The 14,666-nt window shown below is 46.8% G+C and overlaps 1 protein-coding gene across 4 annotated transcripts in view; it reads left to right on the plus strand.

Annotated features, from left to right (window-relative positions):
• LOC148505612 (dual specificity protein phosphatase 22-A-like) overlaps positions 1 to 14,666 on the plus strand; it is a 136,561-nt gene that overhangs the window by 21,050 nt on the left and 100,845 nt on the right. For all 4 annotated transcript variants that reach the window (XM_088448030.1, XM_088448033.1, XM_088448032.1 and 1 more), the window contains exon 5: positions 8,471 to 8,520. In XM_088448030.1, coding sequence (XP_088304156.1) covers positions 8,471 to 8,520 — 50 coding nt within the window. The remainder of the gene's footprint in view (positions 1 to 8,470; positions 8,521 to 14,666) is intronic.

Below are 14,666 nucleotides of genomic sequence, written 5' to 3' on the forward strand. Positions count from 1 at the left end.
CAACCCTATAAAGGCGGATTGCGGTGGCCTATGGCAGAGAGCTTCATCATTTCATCAACAATAAAAGGCTCAGAAATACAGTGCACAACAGACACCTGTTAATTAAATTAAATAGATATATAACTGTGAGGAGTAAATGTATTACACCGTAGTGATACCCAGATCAACATGCCAAGATGGGTTAGCAGCCTGGCACCAGTGCCACTCTAATGCATGGTATACGTGGCCTTGCCACAGATCCGGGTTGTATATATGTATATAGATATCCTGCCTTAGAGGCATCTGCAAACAACACTGGCCGGCAGGCAGGAACCAGTATTTGTGCTGTCCAACCGTTCAGCCTTTGTATCTTGCCATGGACGGGATTCCATATGCCCGCAACCACACACACCTCGCCTATGGCTAAACGTCTCAGTCTATTACAGGGATAGACAACCTGTGATACTCCAGCTGCTGTGGAACTACATATCCCAGCATGCCTTGCCACTGTTTTAGCATTCATTATCAGCAAAACTATGGCAGGGCATCCTGGTATGTGTAGTTCCACAGCAGAGTATTTTCCGTGACCTTACAGATAGCAGGCCTTTCAGCTTGAAAAAGATGATAATTGCAGTGTCAAATGTCACGAGCTCTGTAAAGGTATGAAACGTTTCCATATTCATCTTTGAATAATAATACTAATAAAAATACTACTAATGATAATGGGGTCAGTACAATTAGGAGTGAGTTTGCAAGTGCGAGTGTGTCTCCTGAAACTCACACACTTCGCACAAATGCTCGCTCCCAAGACGCATGCAATCCAATTAGAAATGCCGACACGTGCTACTCGCAATGAGGGTTTCCAAATTCCCTATAGCATGCGACTAGGAAGAAGTAGCATGAAAAAGTGGGGAGACCACCCTGGACCCCCAACAATTGATCATTTCTTTAGCAGGGCCGTATAAAAGGAAGTTAGTGGGCATAAGGAAAGAACTGGAAGTTTTTTAAATGGTGTCAAACGGCTGATTTGTGCATTTTTTTTTTAATTTAAAAACATGATAAAAAAAAAAGCCAACTTTTTTTTGTTTAATCCCAAACTAAACGAAAAATGAAAAAAAAAAAAAAATGATAGGAAAAAGGGTAATTTAGGAGTAAATAGGTCACTTCTAGATTTTGGTAACGAAAAATAAAAGCAATTATGTTTCTATTCAACAAATACTGTAATTAAATTTGTGCATAAACTTAAACGTTGATTTGGGGCTAATTTGAGGTAATTTTTTTTAAACACCCAAAAATGACATGTACTGTAATTATTAGGTCAATTAGGCTAATTAAAAACGTTGTGTCCTAACATTTTGTACATTAAAATAAAGATTTTCCCTAGTATTAGGATAAGAAGTGGTCAGTGGCGTAACAAGGGTATTTGGAGCCTGGGGCAAGAGGAAAATCAGAGCGCCCCCCCACCCCTTCCGCGAGTGCCAAAAAGTGGGCGTGATCATATGGGACAAGGGATGTGGTCACTGAAAAAATGGGGGCGTGTCAACATGACAACCCCCCGTTTCTCGTCACTCTGGGAATATTTATTCCATTCCATATGCACCTTAATGCCAGCAGCAGTAGTGCCCCTCGTGCAATGCCCAATGTAGTAGTGCCCCTTATGCAATGTCCCCAGTAGCAGTGCCCCTTATACAGTGCCCCCATTAGTGCCCTTTATACAGTGCTTCCAGTAGTGCCCTTTATACAATGCCCCAGTAGTGCCCTTTATACAGTGCCTTCAGTAGTGCCTTTTATACAGTGCCCCCAGTAGTGCCCTTTATACAGTGCTTTCAGTAGTGCCTTTTATACAGTGCCCCCAGTAGGGCCCTTTATACAGTGCCTTCAGTAGTGCCCTTTATACAGTGCCCCCAGTAGTGGTCCCTCTTATGCAGTGCCACCAGTGGTGCCCCTTATACAGTGCCCCCCTATTTAGTGCCCCTTATACAGTCCTCCCTATGCATTGCCCCAGTAGTGCCCCTGATACAATGCCCCCAGTAGTGGTCCCTCTTATGAAGGCCCCCAGTAATGTTCCCCCCTATGCAGTGCCCGTTATACAGTGCCCCCAGTAGTGTTCCCCCCTATGCAGTGCCCCTTATACAGTGCCCCCAGCAGTGTTCCCCCCATGCAGTGCCCCTTATACAGTGCCCCCATAAGTGGTCCCCATATGCAGTGCCCCCAGTAGTCCCCGTTTTACAGTGCCCTCAGTAGTGGTCCCCCTATGCAGAGCCCCTTGTACAGTGTCCCCAGTAGTGGTTCCCCCTATGCAGTGTCCCCAGTAGTGGCCACCCCTATGCAGTGCCCCTAGAGACGTCTCTCCCATCACCAACCGCGGGAGCCGGAAGGCGGAGCTCATGAGTACCACTGGAAGTGGTACTGTACAGCAGGCCAGTATTAGGATAAGAAGTGGTACTGTGCAGCGGGCCAGTATTAGGATAAGAAGTGGTACTGTGCAGCGGGCCAGTATTAGGATATGAAGTGGTACTGTGCAGCGGACCAGTATTAGGATAAGAAATGGTACTGTACAGCAGGCCAGTATTAGGATAAGAAGTGGTACTGTGCAGCGGGCCAATATTAGGATAAGAAATGGTACTGTACAGCAGGCCAGTATTAGGATAAGAAGTGGTACTGTACAGCAGGCCAGTATTAGGATAAGAAGTGGTACTGTACAGCAGGCCAGTATTAGGAAAATAAGTGGTACTGTGCAGCGGGCCAGTATTAGGATAAGAAGTGGTACTGTGCAGCGGGCCAGTATTAGGATAAGAAGTGGTACTGTGCAGCGGGCCAGTATTAGGATAAGAAGTGGTACTGTGCAGCGGGCCAGTATTAGGATATGAAGTGGTACTGTGCAGCGGGCCAGTATTAGGATAAGAAGTGGTACTGTACAGCGGGCCAGTATTAGGAAAATAAGTGGTACTGTGCATCGGGCCAGTATTAGGATAAGAAGTGGTACTGTGCAGTGGGCCAGTATTAGGATATGAAGTGGTACTGTGCAGCGGGCCAGTATTAGGATAAGAAGTGGTACTGTGCAGCGGGCCAGTATTAGGATAAGAAATGGTACTGTACAGCAGGCCAGTATTAGGATAAGAAGTGGCACTGTACAGCAGGCCAGTATTAGGATAAGAAGTGGTACTGTACAGCAGGCCAGTATTAGGAAAATAAGTGGTACTGTGCAGCGGGCCAGTATTAGGATAAGAAGTGGTACTGTGCAGCGGGCCAGTATTAGGATAAGAAGTGGTACTGTGCAGCGGGCCAGTATTAGGATATGAAGTGGTACTGTGCAGCAGGCCAGTATTAGGATAAGAAGTGGCACTGTACAGCGGGCCAGTATTAGGAAAATAAGTGGTACTGTGCAGCGGGCCAGTATTAGGATAAGAAGTTGTACTGTGCAGCGGGCCAGTATTAGGATAAGAAGTGGTACTGTGCAGCGGGCCAGTATTAGGATATGAAGTGGTACTGTGCAGCAGGCCAGTATTAGTAAAATAAGTGGTAATGTGCAGCGGGCCAGTATTAGGAGAAGAAGTGGTACTGTGCAGCGGGCCAGTATTAGGATAAGAAGTGGTACTGTGCAGCGGGCCAGTATTAGGAAAATAAGTGGTACTGTGCAGCAGGCCAGTATTAGTAAAATAAGTGGTACTGTGCAACGGGCCAGTATTAGGATAAGAAGTGGTACTGTGCAGCGGGCCAGTATTAGGATATGAAGTGGTACTGTGCAACAGGCCAGTATTAGTAAAATAAGTGGTACTGTGCAGCAGGCCAGTATTAGAATAAGAAGTGGTACTGTGCAGCGGGCCAGTATTAGGATATGAAGTGGTACTGTGCAGCAGGCCAGTATTAGGATAAGAAGTGGCACTGTACAGCGGGCCAGTATTAGGAAAATAAGTGGTACTGTGCAGCGGGCCAGTATTAGGATAAGAAGTTGTACTGTGCAGCGGGCCAGTATTAGGATATGAAGTGGTACTGTGCAGCAGGCCAGTATTAGGATAAGAAGTGGCACTGTGCAGCGGGCCAGTATTAGGAAAATAAGTGGTACTGTGCAGCGGGCCAGTATTAGGATAAGAAGTTGTACTGTGCAGCGGGCCAGTATTAGGATAAGAAGTGGTACTGTGCAGCGGGCCAGTATTAGGATATGAAGTGGTACTGTGCAGCAGGCCAGTATTAGGATAAGAAGTGGTACTGTGCAGCGGGCCAGTATTAGGATAAGAAGTGGTACTGTACAGCATGCCAGTATTAGTAAAATATGTGGTACTGTGCAGCAGGCCAGTATTAGAATAAGAAGTGGTACTGTGCAGCGGGCCAGTATTAGGATATGAAGTGGTACTGTGCAGCAGGCCAGTATTAGGATAAGAAGTGGTACTGTACAGCGGGCCAGTATTAGGAAAATAAGTGGTACTGTGCAGCGGGCCAGTATTAGGATAAGAAGTTGTACTGTGCAGCGGGCCAGTATTAGGATATGAAGTGGTACTGTGCAGCAGGCCAGTATTAGGATAAGAAGTGGTACTGTGCAGCAGGCCAGTATTAGTAAAATAAGTGGTAATGTGCAGCGGGCCAGTATTAGGAGAAGAAGTGGTACTGTGCAGCGGGCCAGTATTAGGATAAGAAGTGGTACTGTGCAGCGGGCCAGTATTAGGATAAGAAGTGGTACTGTGCAGCGGGCCAGTATTAGGATATGAAGTGGTACTGTGCAGCGGGCCAGTATTAGGATAAGAAGTGGTACTGTACAGCGGGCCAGTATTAGGAAAATAAGTGGTACTGTGCATCGGGCCAGTATTAGGATAAGAAGTGGTACTGTGCAGTGGGCCAGTATTAGGATATGAAGTGGTACTGTGCAGCGGGCCAGTATTAGGATAAGAAGTGGTACTGTGCAGCGGGCCAGTATTAGGATAAGAAATGGTACTGTACAGCAGGCCAGTATTAGGATAAGAAGTGGCACTGTACAGCAGGCCAGTATTAGGATAAGAAGTGGTACTGTACAGCAGGCCAGTATTAGGAAAATAAGTGGTACTGTGCAGCGGGCCAGTATTAGGATAAGAAGTGGTACTGTGCAGCGGGCCAGTATTAGGATAAGAAGTGGTACTGTGCAGCGGGCCAGTATTAGGATATGAAGTGGTACTGTGCAGCAGGCCAGTATTAGGATAAGAAGTGGCACTGTACAGCGGGCCAGTATTAGGAAAATAAGTGGTACTGTGCAGCGGGCCAGTATTAGGATAAGAAGTTGTACTGTGCAGCGGGCCAGTATTAGGATAAGAAGTGGTACTGTGCAGCGGGCCAGTATTAGGATATGAAGTGGTACTGTGCAGCAGGCCAGTATTAGTAAAATAAGTGGTAATGTGCAGCGGGCCAGTATTAGGAGAAGAAGTGGTACTGTGCAGCGGGCCAGTATTAGGATAAGAAGTGGTACTGTGCAGCGGGCCAGTATTAGGAAAATAAGTGGTACTGTGCAGCAGGCCAGTATTAGTAAAATAAGTGGTACTGTGCAACGGGCCAGTATTAGGATAAGAAGTGGTACTGTGCAGCGGGCCAGTATTAGGATATGAAGTGGTACTGTGCAACAGGCCAGTATTAGTAAAATAAGTGTTACTCGGCAGCGGGCCAGTATTAGGATAAGAAGTGGTACTGTGCAGCGGGCCAGTATTAGGATAAGAAGTGGTACTGTACAGCATGCCAGTATTAGTAAAATAAGTGGTACTGTGCAGCAGGCCAGTATTAGAATAAGAAGTGGTACTGTGCAGCGGGCCAGTATTAGGATATGAAGTGGTACTGTGCAGCAGGCCAGTATTAGGATAAGAAGTGGCACTGTACAGCGGGCCAGTATTAGGAAAATAAGTGGTACTGTGCAGCGGGCCAGTATTAGGATAAGAAGTTGTACTGTGCAGCGGGCCAGTATTAGGATATGAAGTGGTACTGTGCAGCAGGCCAGTATTAGGATAAGAAGTGGCACTGTGCAGCGGGCCAGTATTAGGAAAATAAGTGGTACTGTGCAGCGGGCCAGTATTAGGATAAGAAGTTGTACTGTGCAGCGGGCCAGTATTAGGATAAGAAGTGGTACTGTGCAGCGGGCCAGTATTAGGATATGAAGTGGTACTGTGCAGCAGGCCAGTATTAGGATAAGAAGTGGTACTGTGCAGCGGGCCAGTATTAGGATAAGAAGTGGTACTGTACAGCATGCCAGTATTAGTAAAATATGTGGTACTGTGCAGCAGGCCAGTATTAGAATAAGAAGTGGTACTGTGCAGCGGGCCAGTATTAGGATATGAAGTGGTACTGTGCAGCAGGCCAGTATTAGGATAAGAAGTGGTACTGTACAGCGGGCCAGTATTAGGAAAATAAGTGGTACTGTGCAGCGGGCCAGTATTAGGATAAGAAGTTGTACTGTGCAGCGGGCCAGTATTAGGATATGAAGTGGTACTGTGCAGCAGGCCAGTATTAGGATAAGAAGTGGTACTGTGCAGCAGGCCAGTATTAGTAAAATAAGTGGTAATGTGCAGCGGGCCAGTATTAGGAGAAGAAGTGGTACTGTGCAGCGGGCCAGTATTAGGATAAGAAGTGGTACTGTGCAGCGGGCCAGTATTAGGAAAATAAGTGGTACTGTGCAGCGGGCCAGTATTAGGATAAGAAGTGGTACTGTGCAGCGGGCCAGTATTAGGAAAATAAGTGGGACTGTGCAGCAGGCCAGTATTTGTAAAATAAGTGGTACTGTGCAACGGGCCAGTATTAGGATAAGAAGTGGTACTGTGCAGCGGGCCAGTATTAGGATAAGAAGTGGTACTGTGCAGCGGGCCAGTATTAGGATATGAAGTGGTACTGTGCAACAGGCCAGTATTAGTAAAATAAGTGTTACTCGGCAGCGGGCCAGTATTAGGATAAGAAGTGGTACTGTGCAGCGGGCCAGTATTAGGATAAGAAATGGTACTGTACAGCAGGCCAGTATTAGGATAAGAAGTGGTACTGTACAGCATGCCAGTATTAGTAAAATAAGTGGTACTGTGCAGCAGGCCAGTATTAGAATAAGAAGTGGTACTGTGCAGCGGGCCAGTATTAGGATCAGAAGTGGTACTGTACAGCAGGCTAGTATTAGTAAAATAAGTGGTACTGTGCAGCAGGCCAGTATTAGGATAAGAAGTGGTACTGTGCAGCGGGCCAGTATTAGGATAAGGAGTGGTACTGTGCAGCAGGTCAGTATTAGGATATGAAGTGGTACTGTACAGTAGGCCAGTATTAGGATAAGAAGTGGTACTGTGCAGCAGTCCAGTATTAGGATAAGAAGTGGTACTGTGCAGCAGTCCAGTATTAGGATAAGAAGTGGTACTGTACAGTAGGCCAGTATTAGGATAAGAAGTGGTACTGTACAGTAGGCCAGTATTAGGATAAGAAGTGGTACTGTACAGTAGGCCAGTATTAGGATAAGAAGTGGAACTGTGCAGCAGGCCAGTATTAGGATAGGAAGTGGTACTGTACAGTAGGCCAGTATTAGGATAAGAAGTGGTACTGTGCAGCAGTCCAGTATTAGGATAAGAAGTGGTACTGTGCAGCAGGCCAGTATTAGGATAAGAAGTGGTACTGTAAAGCAGGCCAGTATTAGGATAAGAAGTGGTACTGTACAGCAGGCCAGTATTAGGATAAGAAGTGGTACTGTACAGCAGGCCAGTATTAGGATAAGAAGTGGTACTGTACAGCGGGCCAGTATTAGGATAAGAAGTGGTACTGTACAGCGGGCCAGTATTAGGAAAATAAGTGGTACTGTGCAGCGGGCCAGTATTAGGATAAGAAGTGGTACTGTGCAGCGGGCCAGTATTAGGATATGAAGTGGTACTGTGCAGCAGGCCAGTATTAGGATAAGAAGTGGTACTGTACAGTAGGCCAGTATTAGGATAAGAAGTGGTACTGTGCAGCAGGCCAGTATTAGGATAAGAAGTGGTACTGTACAGTAGGCCAGTATTAGAAAAATAAGTGGTACTGTGCAGCGGGCCAGTATTAGGATAAGAAGTGGTACTGTGCAACGGGCCAGTATTAGGATATGAAGTGGTACTGTACAGCAGGCCAGTATTAGGATAAGAAGTGGTACTGTACAGCAGGCCAGTATTAGGATAAGAAGTGGTACTGTACAGCAGGCCAGTATTAGGATAAGAAGTGGTACTGTACAGCAGGCCAGTATTAGGAAAATAAGTGGTACTGTGCAGCGGGCCAGTATTAGGATAAGAAGTGGTACTGTGCAGCGGGCCAGTATTAGGATATGAAGTGGTACTGTGCAGCAGGCCAGTAATACTATCACTGATGAAATTGTCAGGAACGTATTTGTGTCCAGGTAATGATTATATATTGGTGATAAACCTATTAGAAATGGCTAATGCTGGTTGGTGCTTGAAACTGATTGAAGTTAAATTGAATGTGTCCTGTTTCTGGGGGGCCACTGTCCACGGGCTGGGGTATTTATTTACGTCTGTTTATTCTCTTGCAGGAAATGACCTATCTGTGTGTAGCCGCCTCGGATTCAAGCAGCCAGAATCTGTAAGTTGTCAGCTCTTGTGGTTTGTCTCCATAGGAGAACGGTGCAGAGACATTGTCAACAGGTTTCGTTTCTTTAGTCTCTATGAGCAGACAGTGGAAAATGCCAGAGACGTCTCATTGGGTCAGTGAGCGGCCCCAGTCTGTGGTCGTGTCTTCCAGTGAGACATGAACACGCTCAGTACACGCAGGTTGTGTTATTGTCACTATTACAGGCAGCAATGCACACATTTATTTGTCACAAGAACTTACAATCTCATAAATAAATATGAAGCTAATGATAGGTGCTCAGTAAGCAGTATACAGCCATTAGCGCACTGGTGGTAACTATACTGGGCCTGGGTTATAGTGCTAGGCTTGGCGATAGAGACTCAAAGTATTCTGGTTTAATTTAGTTCTCTATGGGGCCAGTCTCAGGGGACCTGCGCGCCTGCCTGACCACGGTAACAGAAGATGGATTACGGCACCACATATACTTGTACCACGTGCTGGTGGAGCTATCACTGCCGGAACCCCGCAAATCGGCGAGACTCTACAAATCTAATCATCGGCGAGACTCTGCACATCTAATCATCGGCGAGACTCTGCACATCTAATCATCGGCGAGACTCTGCACATCTAATCATCGGCGAGGCCCTGCAAATCTCATTATTGGGAGGCCCCTGAAAATCCTATCATTGGCAAGAACCTGCAAATCTAATCATCGGCAAGACCCTGCAAATCTAATCACCAGAGTGACCCTGCAAATCTAATCACCAGAGTGACCCTGCAAATCGGTGAGACCCTGCAAATCTAATAATCCGCAAGACTCTGCAAATCCTATCATCGGAGAGATCCTGCAAATCCTATCATCGGAGAGATCCTGCAAATCCTATCATCGGAGAGATCCTGCAAATCCTATCATCGGAGAGATCCTGCAAATTCTATCATCGGCGAGACCCTGCAAATCTAATCACCAGAGTGACCCTGCAAATCGGTGAGACCCTGCAAATCTAATCACCAGAGTGACCCTGCAAATCGGTGAGACCCTGCAAATCTAATCACCAGAGTGACCCTACAAATCGGTGAGACCCTGCAAATCTAATCACCAGAGTGACCCTACAAATTGATGAGACCCTGCAAATCTAATAATCGGCAAGACCCTGCAAGTCCTATCATTGGAGAGACCCTGCAAATCTTATCATCGGCGACACCCTGCAAATCTAATCACTGGGGAGACCCTGCAAATCCTATCATCAGCGAGATCCTGCTAATCCTATCATTGGAAGAGACCCTGCAAATCTAATCACTGGGGAGATCCTGCAAATCTAATCACTGGAGAGACCCTGCAAATCCTATCATCAGCGAGATCCTGCAAATCCTATCATCAGCGAGATCCTGCAAATCCTATCATTGGAAGAGACCCTGCAAATCTAATCACTGGGGAGACCCTGCAAATCCTATCATTGGAAGAGATCCTGCAAATCCTATTATCGGAGAGACCCTGCAAATCTAATCACTGGAGAGACCCTGGAAATCTAATCATTGGCAGTGATTTTGTGATCTATTGGACTTGTGCTTAGTTGGGAGATAGAGATTTCACTTGTGATTAAATAGACCCCTAAGTGGCCCATTTATCAATAATCACATACTCAGTCCAATATGGACACGATATTAGCGCCCATGATCACATTGCTGTATACGGTAATAGAGCCCGAATTTATTAAATGGCACACGCAGGGACAGGGGCTCTGAAAGGATCCCATCCCTGTGATGTGCTCGGAGTCCCTTCATTCCTCCATCGAGACTCCTCCGCATGAGTGGTCTACTGTACGAAGTGTATCCCATAGGCTGCAGCAGTAGGACGCCATCTGACGATGGCGTAAGCTGCTGGGGGCCACAGTCCGGAATGCGTGGTAAATCTGACAGCTTCGCGCTACGGGGGATGCGGCCGCTGCTGGAAATAGAAGGGTCCGCACAGAAAAGTGGAGATATCAGCTGCAACCCCTCCATAGTACATCTGGGGGACACTTAATATTTGCGGGTATCCACCAAAAATGGTTGTTTTCGGGGAATATGCCGCCATATTTAATGGTAAATAGGCCCCTGTGTTCTATTTAATAACATGATAGGAGGATCATCAATATTATATACTATTCCTGAACAATCCCAGCGCCCAGTCTTCCAAATGAGCTTGCAGAACAGCTTCTATAGCCAAACATATAGTGAGAAGGTAGTTACTGCGCAAAGCACTGTAAGTGGTAGATAAATATCTTACATGTTATCTAAGCCGTCTGTTTATTAACACAGATAGCAAACCACATTCATATATATATATTACTACATAAATCACAAATAATTCACTGGACATACAACGAATAACAATAAAAAAGCTGAGATGGAATCACAGGACACTTAGGGCCTCATTCAGACCCGCTCGCAAGCGGGTCAATGGTGGGGCACTGCGCACACATGGCGTGCGCGAGCCCCGGAGCGAGTGAGAAATTCACTCGCTCCGGGGCTCGCAACAAAACAGGGCGGCTGTCAATGTTGATCGACAGCCCGCCCCGTTTTGTAGGCGGGGGGGGGGGGGGGGGGTGGCCAAACGGAGGCGTTCCCGAAGGGATGTCAGTAGTGAGCTTCCGGCTCTATTAGAGCAGGAAGCTCACTGGGGCTTGCGGCAGACGAGACCCTACCACAAGGGTCTCGTCGCAAGCCCGATGGTCGCGACCATCACGGCCATCACCTGGCCGCTCGCAAAAGCTGTGGGTGGTCACCCACAGCTTAGCAAGCGGCCAGGAGGCCGGTTTATAAAAAAAAAAGTGGCTGCCTTGATTCAGAGCGAGCGCTCGCTTTTTGCGAGCGGCTCTGAATCAGGGCCTTAGTTTCAACCCTTGAAAAAGTCCCCACATGGGATGAAACGCGTTGGGGCAGCACCATCACTTGCATGACTTTGATTTTTTTATATCCCTACCTTCAGACCATATTGTATGTATGATCTGTAATTTAGCCTGTTTTTAGCATCCTCTGGCACCACAATCTGCCGCAGCAAGGCATGTGGGCAGAGCAATAAATGTATTTTTATCCTTCCACGCACCTAGTGTTCTGTAAGGTTATCATTGGACCTTGTGTCCCCTGCCCCTCATACCCACACGCAGCAACCACACAGAGAGAGTGCCACTGGTGAACCAACAGGACGGCGTCGAGACCTGGGTAAGTCGCACATTTTTACCCACCTTCTGTAAAATACTGTTCATCAGCACCTGTGGTTTGTTTATGTGAATCCTTGAGGTGCAGAGGCAGTTTTCCGATGCAGATACCACTTGGAGAAGGGAAGATACATCTTCACTACGTTAATGCCCACTAGGGACTCAATTGACTATTACCCATCATAACTCTCATATAAGATACAGATGAATACAACTGCCTAGAGTTTTTGCAAACCAGCATCCGGCACCAGGACCATTGTTGTAAGAACACTCACCCTACAGCCGGCTACAGGTGGTTCACACCAGGACTTTGGCACTAGGACTTTGTAAACAAAATTAACAGAATTAACAAATTATCCATAGTAAATCGACATAGATTTATACACCATATTAGACATACCCATAACATAGACCATAGATAACACTTTACAACGGTAGAATAGGACCTATGAGCGTGGACACCATATTACAATTTTGACATTATTTAGGAGAGTTGGGATACCCTACCGGTGTTCAGCAGCAAGAGGTACTACTCAATAGCGCGATTCCTTATATCTATCCACTTAGGGTCTGATTCAGAGCCGGACACTATTTGCGCTCGCTCGTTCAGAAAAAGGGGCAGGCTATTTAAATTGACCGTTCACTCTTTGCGGTCTGTTGACGCCTCCATGTCTGAACGAGCGAACAAAACATGCGGTCGTTATTTTTTAAAAAACACCCCCTGGCCGCTCGCACCATACATAATGTCCGCTATTTATTAGATTAATCGAGTACATCGAACGGCGTATGAACTGCTCGCTATTCTTGTGGTTGGATTTTCCTACCGCAATCATGCGAGCAGTTCAGGCTAAAAGACAACCAAGTGACGTGGTCGATGACGCTGCTTTGTTAATTATGTACACCATTAAAACGCCCGTTTTGACCTTTAGGCACGCCTGCGATCTGATCTCCACTCCCCGTTTTCAAGCACCTTCCCCTGTTACCACCCACAAACGCCTCATTCTGTCACTCAAATTAGCAGGCATTCGCTATTATGCGAGCACACGATTTGTGACCGCACTGACTGGTTCGCGCATGCGTATTACAACCCATACACATGCGCACTTATGCGAACATCGCTCGGAACGAACGAGCGCCCGCTTACGAGCGGCTCTGAATGAGCTCCTTAGTTTCAATGTCTCGATGTGAGAGATTTTGTAACAATGTGTTAATGATACACAAGTAGCTATATCAGACAAAGGTCCCAGTCACTGAGATGTTCTCAAAGTGTCACTAGTAAGTAACAATTATACACATGCAAATGACGGCCACAACACAACTCCGTTGGTAAATTGCATTTCTTTCACTGCTGGCGTTCCAGCGTGTGAATAGTGTCCGCACTTACGGTAAGTAAGTAAGTGGTATGGTCAATAAAGAAGTATAGTCGTATAACCTTTATGCAGCAGGTAACCGTCCTGGCTCTCGTCCGCTCTGGCTGTGTGGAGCCGCAGTGAGAGATGAATTGTTTGCCGTGGAACAGAGTAGCAGGAGGCTGCAGGTTAAAAGCGGTCCGTCAATCAAAGGACTTGCTCAATGGTGGTGGTGTGCAGCAATGCTGGTGGTAAAGGGACCTCGTCCGTGAAAGAAATACAATTTACCAACGGAGTTGTGTTGTGGCCGTCATTTGCATGCAGAATGTGTTGTTCTCACTGAGTATAATTGTTACTTACTAGTGACACTTTAAGAACATCTCAGTGACTGGGACCTTTGGGCCTGATTCAGAGCCACTCGTAAGCGGCAGCTCGTTCGCTCCGAGCGATGTTTGCCCAACTGCGCATGCGTACGGATCGTTATACGCATGCGCGAACCAGTCAGTGCGGTCGAAATTCATGTGTACGCAATATAGCGAATGCCTGCTAATTTGAGTGACAGAATGAGGCGTATGTGGGTGGTAACAGGGGAAGGTGCTTGAAAACGGGGAGTGGAAATCCGATCGCAGGCGTGCTTAAAGGTCAAAACGGGTGTTTTAAGGGAGTGCATAATTAATACAGCAGCGTCATTGACCACGTCACTGGGTTATTTTATAGCCAGAACTTCTCGCAAAATTGTGGTTGAAAAAAACAACCACAAGAATAGCGAGCAGTTCATACGCTGGTCGATGTACTCGATTAATCTAATAAATAGCGGACATGACGTATGGTGCGAGCGGCCAGGGGGCGTATTTTTCAAATTTACGTTCGCATGTTTTGCTCGCTCGTTCAGACTTAGAGGCGTGAACAGACCGCAAAGTGCGAACGGTTCATTTGAATAGCCACCCCTTTTTAGAAAACGAACGACCGCAAATAGCGAGTGGCTCTGAATGAGGGCCTTTGTCTGATATAGCTACTTGTGTATCATTAACACATTGTTACAAAATCTCTCAGATCGAGACATTCTAATTGAAACTAAGGGCCTGATTCAGACCCGCTCGTGAGCGCAAGGCACTCACAAGCAGGTCAATGGCCGGGCAGTGCGCACGCGCGAGCCCCGGAGCGAGTGAGACATCACTCGCTCCGGGGCTCGCTACAAGACGGGGCGGCTGTCGATGTTGATCGACAGCTCGCCCCGTTTTGTAGGCGGGTCGGGGAGGTGGCTGCACAAACGGAGGCATTCTCAAAGGAACACCTGCCGTTTGTGGGCGGCCCTACTGACATCACTCGTGATGTCAGTAGTGAACTTCCTGCTCTATTAGATCAGGAAGTTCACTGGGGCTTGTAGTGGACTAGACCCTACCACAAGGGGGTCTCGTCGCAAGCCCGATGGTCGTGGGGGGGAACGAAATTTTTACCCACATAAAATACGCAGGGGACAGAACAGATATATCGCGCGGCGTCAGCTGCGGTGGAAATACAGTAGCAGTAACGTAAGTAGTAAATTTTTTAAGAAGGTTACATAAGTTAAGTACCTTACGTAGCGGATAAGTAAGTTTACGTAGCGGGGGCC

The sequence above is a fragment of the Taudactylus pleione genome, unplaced genomic scaffold (assembly GCF_031769625.1).
Source record: "Taudactylus pleione unplaced genomic scaffold, aTauple2 ptg000447l, whole genome shotgun sequence".
Classification (NCBI taxonomy): domain Eukaryota; kingdom Metazoa; phylum Chordata; class Amphibia; order Anura; family Myobatrachidae; genus Taudactylus; species Taudactylus pleione.